At 40.5% G+C, this 21,525-nt stretch overlaps 1 protein-coding gene across 1 annotated transcript; it reads right to left on the reverse strand.

Moving 5' to 3' along the window:
* Positions 1 to 15,063: 15,063 nt before the first annotated feature.
* Positions 15,064 to 18,390, reverse strand: LOC142451056 (olfactory receptor 5BS1-like). The gene is made up of 2 exons (XM_075552991.1): positions 17,618 to 18,390; positions 15,064 to 15,226 (listed from the first exon to the last, which is right to left on the reverse strand). The coding sequence occupies exons 1-2, from the start codon at positions 18,388 to 18,390 to the stop codon at positions 15,064 to 15,066; spliced, it is 936 nt and encodes a 311-aa protein (XP_075409106.1).
* Positions 18,391 to 21,525: the final 3,135 nt, after the last annotated feature.

The following is a 21,525-nucleotide window of genomic DNA, read 5'->3' on the forward strand; positions in this document are numbered from 1 at the left end:
ACTTTTTAAAAATAGTGGTATATTTGACTCCTAAATTGCTCATCTTTGGATATTTAGTGGAAATTCTAAGATAAGAGGACAATATCAATTGATAGCCTGTTGCAATACATATCATAAGTTATATAACACATCAATCAATATGTTGATTATTTATCTAATATGGAGTCCTATCAGTCCACTACCATTCACCTTATTCTTTTTTGTAGCTCCAGATAGATTAAATAATTAAAAAATAGTTTTATAGGGATGTACTTCACCTATTATATCATTTAATCATCCAATCATATTAAGAAGAGTTGTGCAGATGATCACTTTTGCATTTTTCTTATCCAGTACAACCAGGCTATGTCGGAATCGAAACGCCAGCTTTAAAGATGAGAGACAGGGAGGAGTCAAGATGGCGTCCAGGTAGAATCACCGGCTTGGTGTTCCCATTGTTAGATCAGAAAAGTAAGACGTAAGGAGGCCAGTACTGGGAGGATGAGTGCTAGAAACAGAATCCAATGAACTAGGGTCTGTGGCTCAGAACTCACCTCGCGATTTTCGCACACAGAGATTTGAGATCTTGAGGCAGGTTTCGCTCATCCCTGTTAGGTCCTGTGGGATAGTGTTCGCCCTCCACCCCTCACCGTACCTGAGAGCTGAGAACCGGCAAGGTGCGGCAATATCTCCAGACTGCTGTGCAAGGGCGGTCATAATTCCAGGCCTGCGGACAGCCTCTGAACACCAGCCACAAGATCTCACTCCAGAGTTTCCCCTCTCCTCACCTCTCCGCTTGCTCATGCGTGGGCTTTGCACTTCCCCTTCCTGCCCAGAAACAGAGTGTTTACAAGGGAGACCCCCTTACCTCTTCTCTCCAGCTCTACGCTTGGCCTGGCAGTGTGGGTAACTATAGATAATTAACCCTTCCTTGCTGCAATCAGAGCCTCTAGGCTATGTATCATCGCAGAGGCTCACAGCCGCAGCCTATGGAACCACGCTGGAGAGAGCCACATGGAAGGGTCCAGGATGTCATCCAGGAAAATGCAGACCCAGTGTACCCCCAAACCACTTGGCTAATCTAATCCCCTTCTCCTGGGGGCAGCACAGCATAGCCCCAATACCAGGACATCCTACAAGGCCCCTTAAAAACAAACAAAAATGCATTTATTCTGAGGCTGTGTTCCTTTTGGTAACTTTCAAAGGACCCCGCCTTCGGAAGCAGGACTCATTAGCAAGGCATTAATATAGCAAAATAGGAAAGACACCCCCTAAAAAACCAGGCTTTACCAGTTTTCAGCTTGACAAAGAGACTTTGCCAGCCTTACACATAAGAAACTGGCCTGCTGAAGACTTCAGTATACTCCATCCCTAAGGCTACTTAGGTAGGCAACAGGAATAGCCCCCATCCCCCCACCCCTACTCGGCTACCTGCACCATCCTCATCCCTTCTGACCTCTTCTGCTATACATTCTCTCAACATAACTAATCCAAGCACAAGAATACAGCTTTCACAGCAATATCAAATACCAAAACATCCCCCCAGTCTGAATATCTTCCCCTCTCTGATACTGTACATGACCACAAGCTAGTAAATCATCATACCACCAAACAGTGCCCCTATATAATATGCAGGGTTGACAAGGGACTATAGGATTCACTACAGTCCTCCTTTTCCGCAACAGTGATAACCTCTGGAACCTGTTCTCCTCACGTCAGCAACACACAACCTTCTTTCTAGGGAGAGAGCCAGCCTCCAGGGAGACAGACACACAACTTGAACTCACAGCAAAACTAGTTCCAGAGATAGTTATTAGTCATATTCACATTACTTCTTTTTATTATTTATTTATTTTTGATTAGCTTTTCTTAAAAAATTTTTTTATTAGGAGCTCATACAACTCTTATCACAATCCATGCACATACATACATCAATTGTATAAAGCACATGTGTACATCCTTTGCCCTAATCATTTTCAAAGCATTTGCTCTCTACTTAAGCCCTTTGCATCAAGTCCTCTTTTTTCCACCCTCCCTCCCTGCCTCCCACTCCCTCATGAGCCCTTGATAATTTATAGATTATTATTTTGTCATATTGCCCTATCTGGCATCTCCCTTAATCCCCATCTCTGTTGTCCGTCGCCCAGGGAGGAGGTCAGGGCTCCTTTCTCTGCTACAGGAATTGGGACACATCATGTCACGGTTACTGGACAACCTTCCGCATCCCTGGCAAGGTAGCCAGGGAACACAGGATCAACTGATCCTAACCTGAACACCTTCTGAACAGAAGCCCCGCCTCACAGGGGCACCTACAACAATAATCTATATCTATATTTGGATGGTATCTAAGGGGAGAATTTAGAGGTGTGCAGAAACTAATATAAAGGGATCTTATGTTATACACACAAATAATAATGTATTCACTCCCATTTTAATAATTTACAGTTTGATAAGGGGCCCTGGTAGATTTAATATGCCCATAATGCACCCCAATCAACACAACATCTGGAACCTGCTCCTTACACCTTGACAATACTTATTCTCCATCAACTTACCAACTAAAAATGTACCTCCCTTAAGTCTCCACAGCCAGGTCCCAGTGAATGCCACCCTGCCTGCATGTGTTCAGCCAATCCAGTGCCACCTCACTGCTCAAAACAGACCTGGCACTGTTTCTAGCAATTGGAGCCTGACACTGGTCTGTACACAAGTACTTTGAGTAGTTTCCTCCCTCACTATGTTCTGAGTGCTGGCCCATGCTGTGGGTGATTGGCTTGCACAGCACCACCTTTGCTGCCTGCGATTGCCCCCTGAACCCTGAGAGAGCCACTCACATTGCCCTCTAAATAGAAAGCTCTGGTTGTTGAGGGAGAGAGTCAACCCCAGTGAGATAGAGATTCAACTCATACATGCAGTGCAGCTGGCTCCAGGTGGACTTTAGAATCATTCCTACTGGCCCCTGAGAAAGAAATCACAGGGCTTCTGGACTCCCATGAAAATGGCGCTGAGTTCCACCAAAATATCATGCAGACAGCAATCCACATCTGCAACCCCTACAAAAAAGCAAGAGAAACAAAGCAATAGCTGAAGAGGACATGAACTTAGCAAGGTACATAGAAGAGGAAGACTTTGAACTGTCACAGAAAGAAAATTTCAGTATGCTGCTTAGAATCATAAAGGATATGAAGGAATCAATAAAGAAAAGGATGAAATAGAGAGGAGGTAAAACATAAAAAAAAAAAAAACACAAGAGAGGATAGAGTCTGCTTACCAAAGGGACACACGAGTTAAAGGAAAATGCATTAGAAGGAAAGCAAACAGTAAAAGATCTTACCACTAGGTTGGAAGAGGCAGAAAATCATATTGGGTCCTCGAAGATATCCAAGTAGAATTCAACAAATGTGAAAGACAATCAAACAAGATAATAAAAAATCTGAAGTAAAGGAGAACAATGAGCCATGCTATGAAGAGAAATAATATTTGAATTATTGGGTCACCAGAGCAAGACACATAGATAAAATCAACAGCCAAGATAGTGAGGGGATTCCTGGAAGAAAACTTCCCCAATTTAATGAAAGCTTCAGAGTATTATCCAGAAAGCAGAGAAGATACCAAAGAGGACACCCAGTAGACTGAACCCCAAGTAGAACATACCAAGGCATATGATAGTCAAATTATCCAACTTTAAGGAACAGGAGAAAATTGTAAGAGGAGCTAGAGAAAAGCATGCAGTCACCTATAAGGGTAACCAGATTAGAATATGCTCAGACTTATTAGCAGAAACCATGAAGAGGAGAGAATGGAACAGCATCTTCCAAAAGTTGAAGAAGCACAATGATAACCCAATAATTCACTACCCTGCCACAGTATACGTCAAAATAGATGGAGAGGTAAGGGTTTTCCCCATTTTAGGAAAAATTTAGAGAATATGTCCAAAAAAACCCAAACACCCAGCACTACAAAAATTACTTTCCAACTCCCTTTGTCAGAAGGCCAACATCCACCGAGCACAAACATGACCACAGCATAGTGTAGCATTATCTAGAAGACAGAGCACTGAAAGAAATGCCGAAGATGTCTTTCACCCAATGGTGCAAAGAAGACAAGAATGACGGAAAAAAATCTATCACAAAACAACCTAGAGTTTACAAAAAATAGTTGGAAACAATTGAAAGGTCACACTCATCTACTCTTCTACTATATGGGTGTTTTGTTCGTTTGTTATGCCTGATATGTTTATGTCCTGTATTCGGGCCTTCAGGTTTTCTCATTGATAATTTTTAAATCTCTGGGATTTGTATTTATGTATTAATCCATCTTGAGTGGTCATTTTTCATTCTTCTGTTGTTGACCCTGGGTGCCAACCTCCAAGTTGTCCATGCCCTGTCCCTCCCAACATTTGAGTCCCAAGATTTTGCACCCATTGGTTTGTGATCTCCCTACTTCCTGTATCACCTTTCAGCATCATTGACCTGCAGCTACATGAGTGTGAAGAGGGTTCCGGCAAGCATAAGACCCATGAACTTGAGTTGGATTGTGCTGTGACTCCTTGATGTAGAATTACTTACTGATATAAATTTCTTTCATATATATATATATTTATATTTATATATTAGTGGCACTGGTTTTGTATCTCTAGATAACCCAGTCTAACACAGTATTACTTTAGAAAATGAATTCGGTAGTTTGCTATCCTTTTCTATATTTTGGAAGCTTGTGTAAAATTGGTATAAATTCTTCTCTGAATTCTTGATAGAATTCCCTGGTGAAGATACTATGGTAGCCAACTAAAAAGGAGGGGGGGGGAGGAAAAAAATGGGTAGTGGGGGAGCAGGGCACTAATCCATTCAAGGGGAGGGTATTGTTTATATCTCCACAGGTAAAAAGGGATCAGACTTCAACCCAGTGCTCCAAGATGTGAATGCAAAATAATGTCATGAAGCAGGGAACCAATACAGGTCTGAGAGGCTGTCCAAAATCCTAACTATGTGGATTGATTCCCCTCCCCCCAGAAGATTTCATTGCAGAGGAGAGCACTGATGCTATAGTTTAGGGGGAGGGACATGGCTGATCAGAGCACACGGGAGCAAATGAAGTTGGAGGAAGAGAGGGTGGAGCACATCCTGGCCCACGGAGACTTGAGGATGATTTCCCTGCTTAGAGCAGCCAATGCACAGATAGGACCATATGATCGGTCCTACTAGGAGACATGATATCCCATACTGACCCATAGCCCTACAGGGGAAAACACTGGCGGTACAGTGTGGGAATTGTGCCCAATCTGACCCCACCACATCGAGGCAGATCTCTAAGTGTCTGCAAGAGAACAGCAAGGGGACCAGAGTGATGGAGTACTAAAAATAGACTTTGGGGGCCAGGGCGTGGCACCCCATCAGACTCTAATGGAAAAGACACTTAAAGGTCAACAAGCAGACCTTGAACTATTTACAGGTTTTTCTTTTTTCATTTGTCATTGGTTTGTGGTTGTTTTGCTCTGTCCTGTTTTTGTGCATATTATTATCTCTTCACTCTTCAGGTCTATCTAGATAAAATTGGCTGGATAAACAATCTGGAGGAGAAAACAATGGGACCGGCGGTTCCAGAGGCACATGGGAGAGGGGGAAGTAGGGGAAAGGAAGTGGTGTTAACAAACCCAGGGACAAGGGAACAACAAGTGATCCAAAATCAGTGGCAAGGAGGGTGTAGGAGGCCTAGTAGGGCTTGATCAAGTGAAATGTAAACAAGAGGAATTACTGAAACCCAAATGAAGGCTGAGCATGATAGTGGGGCAAGAGGAAAGTAAAAGGAAATAGAGGAAAGAACTAGGAGGCAAAGGGCATTTATAGAGGTCTAAATAGAGGCATGTACACATGTAAATATATTTATATATGATGATGGGGAAATAGATCCTTGTGCATATATTTGTAGGTTTAGTGTTAATGTAGCAGGTGGACATTGGACTTCCACTCAAGTACTCCCTCAATGCAAGAACATTTTGTTTTATTAAACTGGCATTCCATGATACTCACCTTCCAGACACGATTGCTGAAGACAAATGGGTGCAAAAGCAAATGTGGTTAAGAAAGCTGATGATGTCCAGCTATCCATATATATAGCATTTGGGGCTTAAAGGCCTGAAGGTAAACAAGCGACAATCTAGCTCAGAAGCAACAAAGCCCACATGGAAGAAGCACACCAGCCTGTGGGATCATGAGGTGTTGAAGGGATGAGGTATCAGTCATCAAAGAACAAAAATTCATATCATTGTGAATGGGTGGGGGAGGGCGGAGTGAAGACCCAAAATGCATCTGTAGGCAACTGGACATCCTTTTACACAAGCGTTGACGGGAGGAGATGAGCCTGTCACGGTGCAGTACAGCAACTATGAAGCATACAACTTTCCTCTAGTTCTTAAATGCGTCCTCCCCCTATTCTCCCCCTCACCCGCCTTCTCCCCCTAGCCCTATCACTATCATGAGCCCAGTTCTACCTTACAAATCCAGCTAGAACAGATGCTGTCCACTGGTACATATAGGAAGTGGAAACACACCTAATCCAGGACAGATGATCCCTTCAGGACCAGTGGTGAGAGTGGCGATACTGGGAGGGTTGAGGGAAGGTGGGGTAGAAATGGGCAACCGATCACAAGGGTGTACATATAATCCCCTCCCTTGGGGACAGACAACAGAAAAGTGGGTGAAGGGAGACATCAGACAGTAAATCATGACAAAATGATAATAATTTATAAATTATCAAGGCTTCATGAAGGAGAGAGGGTGAGGAGGCAGGGGAGAAATGAGGAGCTGATACCAAGGGTTTAAGTAGAAAGCAAATGTTTTGAGAATGATGATGGCAACAAATGTACAAATGTGCTTGACACAGTGAATGTATGTATGGATTATGATAAGAGTTTTATGAGCCCTCAATAAAATGATTTATAAAAAAAAGGAATTTCCTTCTGAAGCCATTTGGCCATGGACTTTTTTTGGTTATAATTTCCTAAAGAAACTGGTATATTTTTTCTTTTGTTATAGGTCTTTTGAGGTTTTCTATACCTGTCTGTGTTAATTTAGGTGGGCAGTGTGTTTCTGCGAGGCCTGGTTGTATAGTGGTTGTGAGTCGCACTGCTAAGTATAAGGTTAGCAGTTTGAAACTATAAACTGCTTTGTGGGAGAAATGTGAGGTTTTTTACTCCTGTAGAATTAGTTTTGGAAACTCACAGGGGAATTCTAACCTATCCTATAGGTTCATTGTGAGTCAACATTTACTTTGTGGCAGTGAGTGCGTTTATGTCTAGAACTTTGATAACTTCGTCTAAGTTTTCAAATTTGTTGAAATACAATCTTTGTTAGAATTGTGTTATTACCTTTTAAAATTTCAGTTGATTCTGTTGTAATGTTATCTTTAATTTCTTACTTTTGGTACTTTCATCTCTTTCTTTTCCTTTGTCAAGTTTTCTAGTGCTTTGTCAATTTTGTTACTCCTTTTAGAGAATCAATTTTTGTTTTGTTAAATTTTACTTTTTTCCTTGTTGCCTAATTTATTTATTTCTGCTCCAATGATTACTATTTTCACCCACTCTGGTGACTGAATATTGATTTATTTTGTGTTTGCTGTAATTGAAGATGTTAGGCTAAGCTGTTGATTTTTATTGTCTCTACTTTTTATTGTGACTGTTTATTGCTCTAACATGTCTCTGGGTACTGCTTTCACTCTGGCACAAAGGTTTTGATATGTTGTACTTTGGATCTCATTTGTTTCAAAAAATTAAAACATGTTATTCCTTATTTCACCAATTACCCAGTAGCTTTTAAGCATGATGCTGTTCAATTTACAAGTATTTAATTTTTTACCTTGCTTTTCTTATTATTGATTTCTAATGTCACAGTGTTGTGGACTGAGAAAATTGATTGTAAAATATCAACACTTTAAAATTTATGATGTCTTATTTGGAGGCCTAACAGATTGTCTATTCTGTAGAATATTCTACTTGTACTAGATAGTAATATATGTTGTGCTGTTTTGGGGCGTAGTGTTCTGTATATCCCTAAGAAGTCAAGTTGAATAATTATGTTGTTTAGTTCTCCTGTATCTTTACTAAATTTCTTTTTGATGATATGTTCTTTCTTGCAAGTAGTGTATTGACGTATACCATTATTATTGTTATAGTGTCATATTGTTTATTTCACGCCAAAACTCTATAAGAATTTGATTCACGTATTTTCAGTCTTTCCTGGGTGCCTGCATGTTTATTATGGTCATGTATTCTTGTTCTGTTTTCCTTTAATTGTTATGTAAGCCTTTTTTGTCTTCCATGATATGTTGAAGTCTATTTTCTTCAGAGATTAATATTGTCATTTTTGTTTTTTCTTTTTGATTGCCATTAGCTTGATATATTTTGTCCCTTCCTTTGATTTTTAGTCTATTTTTGTCTTGTGTCTAGGTGCATTTCTTGTATGCAAAATATTGAAGAGTCATAATTTCCTATCCAGTCTGCTTCTCCTTCTTGAGTGGTGCATTTAATTCATTTAATTTCAGTGTCATTAAGTGCTGCAGAAAACAGTCATAAGATACAGTTTGGGGAGAGAGACTGGTCTGACTCACCCACTTGGGGGCAAAGCAGGAAGGGAGTACCACAGACCAGTGATGGAATGAAGCCAGGAAGTCCCTGAGGAATTCTGATTGTAGACTTCTGACTTGGGGGACAGTGGGCGGCAGTGCTTGGCATCCCATCTGAACTGGTTGGGGGCTACTCACAATGGGGCCACACCAAAAGTCTAAAGGCATAACAGGGAGGGGTGCATGAATACTGAAGACTAAATGGGTGTCTGTATTTTTAGGTAAGTGGGACCAGGGATATGTAACCCTAAAAGAAATGGGGATGGAAGGATGGTTTATAACTTGTTTTTCTCTCTATTTAACAGAGAGATATTCTTCTGCTCTACATCAGGATCCCTGTTAGACTTGTTTCTATCAATATGTTCTTCTTCTCCCGCCCCCCCAGTCTTGTTCCCCCCTGTTTTGGTGTTTATCTGTACAAAGCAGGCAGGATAGGCAGTGTCTGGACAAAGGTTCCAGGGGTGCATGGGAGGGAAAGAGGCATGGGGAGGTGACCATTGAGCAATAATGATGGGTTCAAGGGAATAGTGAGTGCTCTGAAATTCATGGTGAGGTGGGTGTAGCTTTCTTGGTTGTGTTTGATCAATCAATTGTATTGGAGAGGAATTAATGAAAGGGGAACAATAGGTAAATATGATAGTGGGGCAGGAGGAAAAAAGAGAAAAAGAGGAAAGAAGGAAAATATATGTATATATGCAAATACATAACTATATGTGTATTTGTTTAGATATGTATATATAAGCAAATGCAACAAGGAAGCAGATGAATTTTGAATTTATACTTAAATCTTATCTTTGTACAAGAATGGTTCGTTCTAATAATGTGGTATTGTATGATACTCACCTTCCTGATATGTTCACTGAAGACAAAATGAGTGCATAAATAAATGTGGTGAAGAAAGCTGATGGTGCTCGGCTACTAAAAGATACAACATCTGGGGTCTTAAAGACTTGGAGTTAAACAAGTGGACATCTAGCAGGGAAGCAACAAAGCCTACATGAAGGAAGCACACTAACCTGTGTGATCATCAGGTGTCAACAGGAAGAGGTATTGGAAGTTCAAACACACGCATCCAAACCAATGTGAGGGGGTGGGTGTGTAGTGAAGACCTAAAACCCACCTGTAAGATAGTTGGACAGTCCCTCTCAGAAGAGCCACATGGATGGGATGATAAACACAGGGTGTGGTATAGCCCTGATGAACCACAGAATCATCCTCTACTTCTTTAATATTTCCTCCCATTACTATTATAGCTTTTTTGTTTCACCTCATTAATTATTTTAGATTTTCATATGTTCATTTGTATATTGAAGATCATTTGGTACAATGAAGCCAATATAGATAACCCATCAGAGACAGTACAGGAGTAATGGTTTCCTGAGGGTACAGGAAAAGGGGGTGGGAGGTAGGGAGTACTAGGGATCTGATAGTATTGATGACTCTATAACCCCACTTCATGGGTATAGTTAGAACAACAGAATTGAATGTGAATGGATATAATGGATTGTGTAAGATAAGGAAAAACAAGCAAACAAACAACCCTCAAACTATTATAAGGAAAAAAAGGGTCCCTGGGGGGCAGGGTGTGGGAGGGAGGGGATAAAGGGGAGCCCATATGGAGTTCAAGAAGAGAGAAACTGTTTTGAAATTGATTGTGGTAGCAATAGTGCAAAACTGCTTGAGGTGATTGAACTATCAAATGTTATGATATCTGTAAGAGGTCCCAGTAAAATGATTAAAAATCAAATCAAATCAATTCAGTGTAATTATTAATTTATGTGGTTTATTGCTCCAATTTTGTTGTGTGTTTTTTTGGTGTGGTGTTAGTTGTTTCTTTAATCTTTATAAATTTCTGTGCTGAGTTCACTTGCTTGAGGACTTTCTTTCCTTTTATTTCCCTTTGCTGTCATTTCACTCTTTGCTAGATTATATATTTATTTTTCTTATTGTGAGGTTTTTCAATTATCTTTAGATTACCTTGTTATTTATTGTGTTACTTCCAAATTTAAGAGAGTCTTCTCTTACAAATGACTTGACTTCCTTTTAATTCAAGTGTTTTGTATCTACACTTTCCCCACCCTCTCTTCTCTTTGTATCTGCTTCACTATGAATTGACTTAGGTGGCTCTCTTTTTCTAGTCTTGCAATTTTGTTTTACTGTGAATAGTGTTTTAAGTGGGTTGGTTGATTTCTGGGTGGTGATGTCTTTCACATTGATCTCTGGTTTAGATATACTTATATTGATTTTCTATCTAAAGAACTCAGTAATTTTGGTAAAGCTGGTACCGTTTTTACAAATTTCTGTAATGTCTAGAAATACTCTTATTTCTCCCTCATATTTGAGGATTAATCTTGGTGGATATACTATTTCCTATAGGCAATGCTTTTCCTATTTTTTCACAATGGATATGTGCTTTATTTTATTTTAAAAAACTTTTATAATATTAGATCACATTTGGTGGATTTATTTATTTTTAATCATTTTATTGGAGGCTTGTACAATTCTTATCATTATCCACACATCCATCCATTGTGTCAAGCACATTTGTGGCCATCACCATTCTCCAAATATTTGTCTTGTACTTGAGCCCTTAATATTTGCTGCTCATTTCCCCCTCTGTCCCCACTCCCCAAAGCTCATGAACCCCTAATAATTCATAAATTATTATTATTTTGTCATATGTTACACTGTCTGAAGTCTCCCCTCACCCTCTTCCCTGCTGTCCATCCCACAGGGAGGAGCCAATACATAGCTTCCTGTAATTGGTTCCCCCTTTCTACCCCACATCCCCTCCACCCTCCAGGCATCACCATTCTCACCACTAGTCCTCAAGGGGTCATCTGTCCTGGATTCCCTGTGTTTCCAGTTGCTATCTGTACCAATGTACATCCTCTGGTCTAGCCAGATTTGTAAGGTTGAATTGGGATCTTGATAGTGGTATGGGAGGAAGCATTGAAGAACTAGAAGAAAGTTATATGTTTCATTGTTGCTACCCTGCACCTTGACTGGCTTATCTCCTCCCCACATCCCTTCAGTTATGGGTTTTCTACTTGCCTACCAATGGGCTTTGAGTGTCCACTCTGCGCTCACCCACTTTACAATGATATGATTTTTTGTTCTGTGATGCTTTATATCTGATCCCTTCAGCAGCTCGTGGTCACACAGGTTGGTGTACTTTTTCCATGTGGGCTTTGATGCTTCTCAGCTAGATGGCCACTTGTTTATCTTCAAGCCTTTAAGATGACAGATGCTATATCTTTTGATAGCTGGGCACCATTAGCTTTTGCTTAAGCACCACATTTGCTTATGTACGCGTTTGTCTTCAGTGATTATATGAAGAAGGTGGGCACACACTGATATGATTTTTAGTTCTTTGATGTCTGATAACTGGTCCCTTCAACACCTCGTGGTAAGACAGGTTTGTGTGCTTCTGTGGGGAGAGGTCAAACACTTACAGACATCCTCCCCAAGGTAGTTAGTCACCAGACTACAGGGTAGGCCTCTAGTGCAGTTAGTCAACCAGACTATATGAAAGGCCTCACTCCCTGCTACTCGGGACAATAAACTATTCCTCCTTGAGGCCTGTGACCAAGCGTTCTCACCCTACCAATAATGATCTCTATCAACTGAGTCAGGAAACAGGCCAAACAGATTCTGTGGCATGTATTGCATGTATGTCCCTAGACCACTCTTCTCATTACTGTATTACCTATGGCACAAGCCCTCCCTGTGATGTGTGTACTCACCTGTAATTAGGGGGCTTGAAAGTCCCTGGAGAATACAAAAATCTTGGGCTAACATTAAAGATCACTCTCTTCCTCCACGTGAACCACCAAGTGGAGCTGAGGTGAGCATACCACCATGAATCGTGTCTGACTCCAGTTATTTCTATACTTCACTTCTATCCCTCATGCTCTCTACAACTTTACTATGATCTTTACTTATTATCGCTGTACAATTGCTCCTACTGGACCCGTAATGATGTGTTAGGGACTGGATTCCCCTGACATTCTTCCATGTGGATTCTGATGCTTCTCAGCTAGATGGCCGCTTGTTTATCTTCAAGTCTTTAAGACCCCAGACGCTATAACTTTTGATAGCCGGGCACCATCAGCTGTCTTCACCAAATTTGCTTATGCACACATTTTTATTCAGCAATCATGTCGGTAAGGTGTGCATCCTGGAATGCCAATTTAATAGAACTACTTGTTCTTGCATTGAGTAAGTGCTTGAGTGGAGGCCCAATGTCCATCTAGTGCCTTAATATTAACCCTATAAATATATGCACACAGATCTGTTTCCCCACACTCTTATATAAATATATTTGCATATGTACATTCCAGTCTTTATACCTTTATAAATACCCTTTGTTACCTAGTTATTTCCTCTATTTCCTTTTACCTTCCTCTTGTCCTGCTCTCATGCTCAGCCTTCATTTGGGTTTCAGTAATTTCTCTCCGTTACATTGCCCTTCTTGAACCCCTACCAGTCCTCTCACACCCTCCTTGCCACTGATTTTGGATCATTTGTTGCTTCCCTGTCCCTGGGTTGGTCAGCACCACTTCCTTACCCCAGACTCCCCATCTCCAGTGTCCCCCTAAAACCACTGGTCCCGTTGTTTTCTCCTCCAGACTATTCATCCAGTCTATCTTATCTAGATAGAGCTGTAGAGATAATAATATGCACCAACAAGCAAGCCATAGAAAGATAGGCGATGAGTGAGAACACAGCGATGACAACAAAAAAGGAAACCAATTACCCATTTTGTTAGAGTATAGACCTTCATAGTACTTTGTAATTATCCATTTGCTTTCATTAGGGTCCATTGTAATGTCCCCCGTTTCATCCCTCCTCCTTGCAAATGTCGTTTGTTCCTTCCTTTCTTTGGTTAGGTTTGCCAGAGGTCTATCAATTCTGTTAATTCTTCCGAAGAACCAACTTTTAGCGCCATTAATTTTCCCCATAGTTTTCTTGTTTTCCCTCTCCTCATAAAAAGAAAAAAAATGCTGTTGTTCAGGAAGAAAAGGAAAAGAAGAAAAAAGAAGAAATGCAGCAAAAGAAAACTCTGTTTGCATGGATTAGTCCTTTGTTTCAGGCTCATGGATCTACTCGAGACCTGGCTGGGAAATGGCTTTGGGCTGATCTCCTGGAGCTGTCTGGACTCAATGGTGTGGAGGGAAACCACTGGGTGCCTTATGAGTGGGGCTTCCCCTTATTCCCCTATCTCTACTGATCACACATTATCTGGAATATGGAGGTTCCACTTTACTTAACTTTCAAACTGTTCCTTAAGATTGAAGGTCACTTGTGTATTCGTTTTGTGGGGTTGTTTCGTGTGTGTACACATGCTGAGTTTCTCCTGGTTGTTGCAGAGGGATCTATTTGTGTGTGTTTTTCAGTTGACCATTTTGCCTCAAACTTATTATCTTTACTTCACATTTTGATATTTTTGTTTAACAAAAGTTTTTATCACTTCACACCCACACTTTCTGACTTACCCACGTATTTAGTGCGATTTAAAGGAGGATGTTCAGGTAACGAATGTACAAATGTGCTTTATACAATTGACATATGTATGGATTTTGATAAGAGTTGTATGAACCCCAATAAAATGATTAAAAAGAGAGAAAGTGGGGAGGATGACAGGATTTAGGGAGTAAACAATGAATGCTGGTGGAGGAGGGAGCATTAGAACTGATTGTGATGATGTCTATACACTTTTAAAAAGTGACTTAACTTTTAAAGTATATGGAAGTATATGATATGTGAATTGCATATCAGAAAATTACTAAAAACAAAACAAAAGAAGAAAGCAAACTTGACTAAAGGCTACCATGGGTGAAGGGGAAAGAGTTGTTGCATAGGGGGCATTGAGCTTATGTTAATGGTGGTGGACTGATTTGAAAAGAGATATCAATAATGCTTTGTACATGAAGAGTATAATCAGTGGCTCTAAATTATACAGGTAGAAGTTGAATTGAAGAATGTTCTGTTGTATATATTTTGCCACAATTAAAAAAATAATGCAGGAATAACAGTGAGTATAAGGAAGAAGAAAATGCTCTAAAACTGATTATACAATCATTATAGTTGTACACTCAGCATAACTCTTAGTGATATAATTGATTATTAAATTGTATGATGGGTGAGGTGCCAATAAAACTGTTAGTATATAAAAATATAGCTTTATCTTAGACGGCCACGCAGAAGCTTTTAAGACCCCAGTTACAGCTCACTAAAGTAGGATGTTGAATATTTTCTTTGTGGACTATATTATGCCAATTGACTTTGATGTGACCAAGACTGTTCATGACCGCCCCCCCCAACTCAGCAACATGTTCTACAGCTTCTGTTTAATGAAGACTTATTTAGCAACAACAACAAAATAAAGAGGTATGTTCATAGCATGCTCAGATGACTTTTTAAATACTCTATCAGTTGTCTTGATTATATGTGTAAGTTGAGCTAGACGGTAGGCCTGAACTTCCTGACCACCATCCTCCTCAGAGCTGCCTTCACTTCTTGGTTCTTCAGGCTGTAGATGAGGGGGTTTAGCATTGGTGTCACCACACTGTACTGCACAGAGACTACTTGCTCCAGGACTGAGCCAGATGATGGAGTCATGTACCTTGAAGGGAATTGCACAGAGGGGCAAGCTGAGCTCAGGACGACAGCCACGATACTGTTGCAGCAGTAGGCCATCCTACTTTGGAGATTCTAATAAGGGGCTCTTCTGAATAGAGTGAACTATCACTGTGAAAGTATGTAGAAATGACTGATCAGTGAACAGTTGTCATTTCTGCCTTTAAACTGCCTCCAAACACAAGTGATCTAATACAAAAAGTGATATAAACAACCTTGGGAATGCGGAGCAGTGGGTTACGCATTGAGCTACTAACAAGGCCACTGGTCATAACACACCCGCATCTCCGAGGTAGAAAGGCAAGGCTGTTTTCTTTTGTAAAGATTTAGTTTCGGAAGCCCTAATAAGCTGTTCTAATCTGCTTTATAGGGTTGCTATGAGTCAAATTTGACTCAATGGTAGTGTGAGAGTTAGCAGGGTATCAAAAGTTGCACTTTAGAATAGGACTACCAGTAATTTACTGAATAACTGTAACATTTCAGGAAGCTGACTTGAGCTACTAACAGCAAGGTCATCATTTTTAATTTAACAGCTGCTCTGAGGGGGAAGATGAGTCTGTCTGTCCCTGTAAAGACTTAAAGCCTCGGAGACTCAGGAGCCACGCTATCTTTGAAGGTCCCTCGGAGTTGGGATCAATTTTATGGCAGTGGGTTTTTGAAAATCATACTCTTCAAAGCATCTTTGCATACTAGATATAAAAGTGATATGGGAATCCCCTGCTGTCACTCCATTACACAACAGTACAGAGACGTTCTGCCTTATGTTGTGATTATTGTTCCTTGTAAAATTTTATGATTAGTTTAATGATGATGACATTTTCTTACACATTTGGACTTTGAGAATTACCCTCAGTGTGATAGTGCATTATTTTTCAAGTGCATACAAAAACCAATGTTTTTTCTCTTATTTAGTTTGGAAGATATCAATGATCATTTCAAGCCTTTGATCAAATGATAATTTTTTGATCAAATTATAACTGATCAAGACTGAAATAAATGGGAACTAAAAGTTATACGAGATTAGTTTCTAAAATCATGAGATAAACGTTTGGCATATTTGGTCAAGTCTCACAGAATGTATTTAATAAAGAAGTATTATATACTTGCAAGTATATTGCATTATATACTTGCAATTATGCCATAATCACTGGGAAAGATATAGACTCTCATAAGAATGCTTCCTGGAGATTTTGGCATTTTTGATCAAAAAAGGAACTTATGTTACTCTCATTCTTCATGATCAAATCTACTCTTCCTAGCATTTCTATAAAGTAGATAGAAGAAATCTTATTGTCTTCTAATGACATATAGGGGAACTGAGACAAAGAGTGATGAAGAGAGTATTTGACTGTGCCTGGGGAACTGTTCTCCTACAAAGCTTGGGTCATTTCTTACCAGCCCTTTCTACCTTCTGATGTCCCTCCTAGTCATCTTCCAATGATAGTTTTGATGATAATATGGAGACTTTTATCTTCCCTCCATACACACATAAGTAATGGTTTCTTTTTTTTGTTTTTTAAGGGATGATTTCTTATAGAAGGTTGAGAACAATATTGAGGAATTTATGAAAATCCACCTCTACTTCACTAGTGGAGAGCAGAGCCATTAATTATCCACTCTTCTAGTTGGGAAGACTATTTAGCTAGAGCTGTTTATGTCAGGGGAGAAAGATGAGGCTTTCTACTTTGTGAAGATTTGCAGCCTCAGTAATCCACAGGGGGAAGTTCCAGTCTCAATGTGACTTGGAAATGAGTTGATAGCAATGAATTTGAGTTTATGTTTGAGAGACATTTCCTCAAAGTATATGAACTTCGAGTAGGTGAGAACTTGGTTCAAATAATGGCTTTGTTACTGACTTGTTTGGACCTTTGAGAAATTCCTAGACAATCCTGAACCCCACGTTTCTTACATGAAAAAGGGGTTATTATTATATATTTTTGTAGTGTATTATATACTAAACAAGTTTGACTGTACAAAGCAGCTGGTATATGGTAGTTGCCTAATAAACAGTTAATGCACAAATAAATACTGGAGACATTATCTTCTAGTGGGAGCTAAAGATGGCATTTCTTTCAAATGGTATGTTTTATGTTGAACACTGAGTGAAAATGTACTAAAGGCACTCTGATTTTCTCTTGAACTCACAAATCATAGGTTAAATTTGAGTAGACAAATACAACTGAAAAAGACAATGGATTTGTTAATGGTCACACAGGTAGTTCATAGTTGAGCCAGGACTAGAATCCAAATATTCTGAATTTCAGGATCATTGCAGTTGTTTTTAATGCTAGTTTGTAGTGCTTCTGCTTTAAAGATCAAGATAACTGTAGGGTAAAAATACCCTACATTTATATTCACGCAGTGTGGTATGACATACCTGAAAAATCCTGAACCATAAAAGATGGTGATCACAAGGAAGTGAGAAGAGCAGGTGAAGAAGATCTTGCTCCGGCCCTTGGCAGAGTTGATCCCCAGAGCTGTCATGATGATGCGAGTGTAGGACCCCAGCAGTGGGACAAGGGTGGCCACACCCATGACCACCATGCTGGTGAAGATACAGGCAATGCTAGTGTAAGGGTCAGAACAGGTCAACAGGAGCATTGGGGGAAGCTCACAGGCAAAACTGCGAACAAGGTTGGGGCCACAGAAGTACTGCTGAGCCAAGAGGAGAGTGTTAATCAGGCTGATTCCTATTCCTAAGGCCCAGCATACTCCCACCAAGCCAGTACATACCTTCTTGTTCATAGCCAAAGTATACAAGAGTGGGTGACACACAGCCTGGAACCGGTCATAGGCCATGACTGAAAGGATGCAAGCTTCAGTGGCTCCAGAAAATATGACTAAGGAAATTTGGGCAAAACACTCAAGGAAAGATATGGTCTTCCACCTAAAAATAAGGTTCTCCAGCAGCTTAGGCACAATGGTTGAGGAGTAGAAAGCATCCAGGAAGGAGAGGTGACTCAAGAAGAAATACATGGGGGTGTGGAGGTGGGAATCAGTATTGATCACCAGTATCATCATCAGGTTCCCGGTGAGGGTCAAAAGGTAAATTACCAGGAAGAGCCCAAAGAGTAGTACCTGGATTTGAGGGTTGCTGGATAGTCCCAGGAGAACAAAGGCAGTGACTGTGGTCACGTTGCTGACTTCCATGTAGGAGCCAAGCTTCCCCTTACCAGAACTGACAGGCACACTCAACTGGGTCCCTCAATGCTTGGAGATGAGGCATCGTAAGTAAAGCTTCATGTCTGACCCAGGCCAGTTTCTGTAGCAGAGACACGGTGTCACATCTCAACAGCCCTTCCTAGCTTAGGACAGCAATCTATTGGCCAAGCTGGAGAAGGTGGGCAGAGAGAGTGGAGAGAGCCAGACCTAGAAAGCAAGAGAAAAGGACAGGGGTTATTGAGACTAAAGTGGGAAAGAAAGGAGTTGGGAATGAACTCCACAACAAAGAAAAGTGATGCTCTCCAGTTCTACATGGAAGTGACCGGAAAGCACAGCATTATAGATGATCAATACACTCTGGTCGGCTTTCTGGTAGATAGACCCTGGTGTTCAATGAAGGAGAATTTATCGAGACATTTGATGGGGGTGCAAGGCCCTTTTCTGACCCATATGTCTGTTAGTAAGTCATTTGACCCTCTTATCTCATTGAAGAAATTTGGGCAAAGTAGAGGATCTTTAAGGTCTATTTTAACCTAGAAACTCTAAACATGGGGAAATGTGTTTTTTTTTGGCTATGCCTAATGATAAATAGCTACCCATTCTTCTTTTCTGTGTTAGCACAAGCAGAAATAGCACATGAGTCTGCAGTCTATGGAAGTGAGGCAGGAATGTCCTCAGTCTGAAGGTGAGGGGTGTGCACAGTGCAGTCATTCCAAGGTCATCTCCTCTCAGGGTTTTTGAATCTCTGATGTCAACTGGTTTTATTATAATATCAAGATCTAGCATGAGAGTCCATAAACTAGCAATATGGGACAGCTAGGTGCATTAAGGCCCATTCCAGATTGGGAATTCTAAGGATGGGAGAAATGAGTAGATAATGGATTATTCTCTGAATTGAGCTGAGGAGATTTAGATAAAATCAAGTCAGACTTGGACCTCTGCTATGCACCCACACAGATGCTAAAGCCCAGAAAAGGAAGAAGAGAAAAAAGATCACTTGGTAAAGTGCACGGATGTAGAGGAAGATAAAGTAGTTATTTCTCTTGGATGGGTAGCCAAAAAGATTATACAGGAGGATATGATCTCTGTACATGGCTTGTATACTTACAGGTTCCCAGAGTGGATCATTTTAGAAAGGGTGCATTTGAATGAGAAGATTGGTCTTCATCTAGTTCCTTGGGCAACAAAAGAAGTCCTCAGGGTGGTTACCTGTATGGCATCCTTTCTAAAGCTGAGGCAAAAGATACAGGTGGGTTCTGTGGGCTTCCCCTGACTGTCCTTATTTTAGAAGATGCATGGGTGGAATTGCTGAGTAAGGGAATATTCTTATAGCTTTTCGGTCCAAGGGGAAACTTTCTTTACTCTGCCTTCCAAATAACAATGACCAGAGGGACTTGCTCCCAGCTCTAGACCTTGGAGAGTAAGGAAGGCCCCTGGAGATGCCCTTAAGTGGGTGGCCTGTTCTAATGCAGAATGAGTTCTCCAGAGCCAACACCTCCTCCCCTCTATCATTCTTATTTTGGTGGTTGCATCATACAGCAAGAATCTTATAGTGGCCCATAATTTCCAAAGATAAAAATACTAATGTTTCTTAGTTCTAAAGCTTGAAATGGCTTTTCTTTTTCCCACCTGTTCTTTATGTTTAGTTATGTTTCATGTCTCATTTATGACTATAAAACAATAGAAAATATAGATAATAATACAAAGAAGAAATAAGATGTCATCATCTCATCCTGAAATGAGTTCTGTTTTTATTAATAATTTTGTTGTGGGACTGTTACACATCTCATGACAATCCATCATTCAATTGTCTTAAGCACACTTGTACATATGTTGCTGTCAACATTTCCAAAATATTTTCTGTCTACTCGAGCCCTTGTTATCATCTCCTCTTCCCATCCTCCCCACCCCCCATCCTCCCCACCCCCCAGCCTCCCCTCGTGAATCTTTGATCAATTACGGCATATATTATTTTTGTTATTTTGGACCTTACCCTGTCAGTTGTCTCTCTTTATCCACATTTCTGTTATTTGTCCCCCTGGAGAGTGGGCTATAGACTAGATCCAAACTTGTGATGGGGCCCCTCTTTCTTCCTCTTATCTCCCCTCCTCCCATCGCTACCATCTCCCTACCTCATGATATCGCTATGCCCACTACTGTCCTGAGGCTTTTATATGTATGAATCCCATGTATTGAGAGCTCTTATCTGTACCAATGTGTGTACTCCAGTCTAGGCAGATTTGGAAGGTAGAACTGGTCATGGTAGTGACGGGAAGAAGCATTCAAGAACGAGAGTAATAATTTGTGTTTCATCAATGCTATACTGTACCCTGGTTGAATTGTCCCTTCCTTGTAACACTTCTGGGGTTGGGGTGAGGCTGGTTAATTTTTTATAGATGGGCTTTGGGTCTCCACTCCAACCCCTCTCATTCACACTGATATAATGATTTGTTTTGCATCTTTTGATACCTAATACCTGATCCCGTTGACACCGCATGATCACACAAGCTGGTGTGCTTCTTTCATGTGGGCTTATTTGCTTCCTTGCTAGATGGCTACGGATTGAAATGATTGATGTACCACCCTCGCCACCCTCCTCCCAGGGGGATGAACAATACAAACATGGGTGAAGGGAGACAGCAGATGGTATAAAATATTTTAAAAAGTTTATAAATTATTAAGGGTTCATGAGGGTGGGTAGGGAAGGAAGGGGAAAATAGAGGAGCTGTTACCAAGGACTCAAGTATAAAGAAAATGTTTTGAAAATGATTATGGCAACATATGTACAGATATGCTTGATACAATGTTGTATGGATTATTATAAGAGCTTTTGAAGCCCCCAGGAAAATGATTTTAAAAAAAGAGAAACAAGAAATCAGCTGAGCCTCACAGGTCTGTCCTTCATTCTACAGAGATCAGAAATGTTCCCCTGGGAAGACTGGTACACCCATCCATATACGAAGCTGTGATCTTAAGGGGCCTTTGATGAAGGAGCTTAATGATAAGAGAGATATTGGTAAAGATGGTTTCAGCCTAAGGGTCAGAGCATCAAGAATAGACAAGTAAAGTTGCTAGCATAGAAGTTGTCTTGTCCAATGCAGTGATCTTGGCTTTGAATAGAAG

The sequence above is a fragment of the Tenrec ecaudatus genome, chromosome 6, assembly GCF_050624435.1.
Source record: "Tenrec ecaudatus isolate mTenEca1 chromosome 6, mTenEca1.hap1, whole genome shotgun sequence".
Taxonomy (NCBI): domain Eukaryota; kingdom Metazoa; phylum Chordata; class Mammalia; order Afrosoricida; family Tenrecidae; genus Tenrec; species Tenrec ecaudatus.

Coding starts and splice junctions, on each gene's coding strand:
- LOC142451056 (XM_075552991.1), bottom strand. CDS start 18,390: ATGGAAGTCAGCAACGTGACCACAGTCACTGCCTTTGTTCTCCTGGGA. Junction 15,227..17,617: donor TATGGTTCAGGATTTTTCAG/GTATGTCATACC, acceptor ATTCCCTTCAAG/GTACATGACTCCATCATCTG.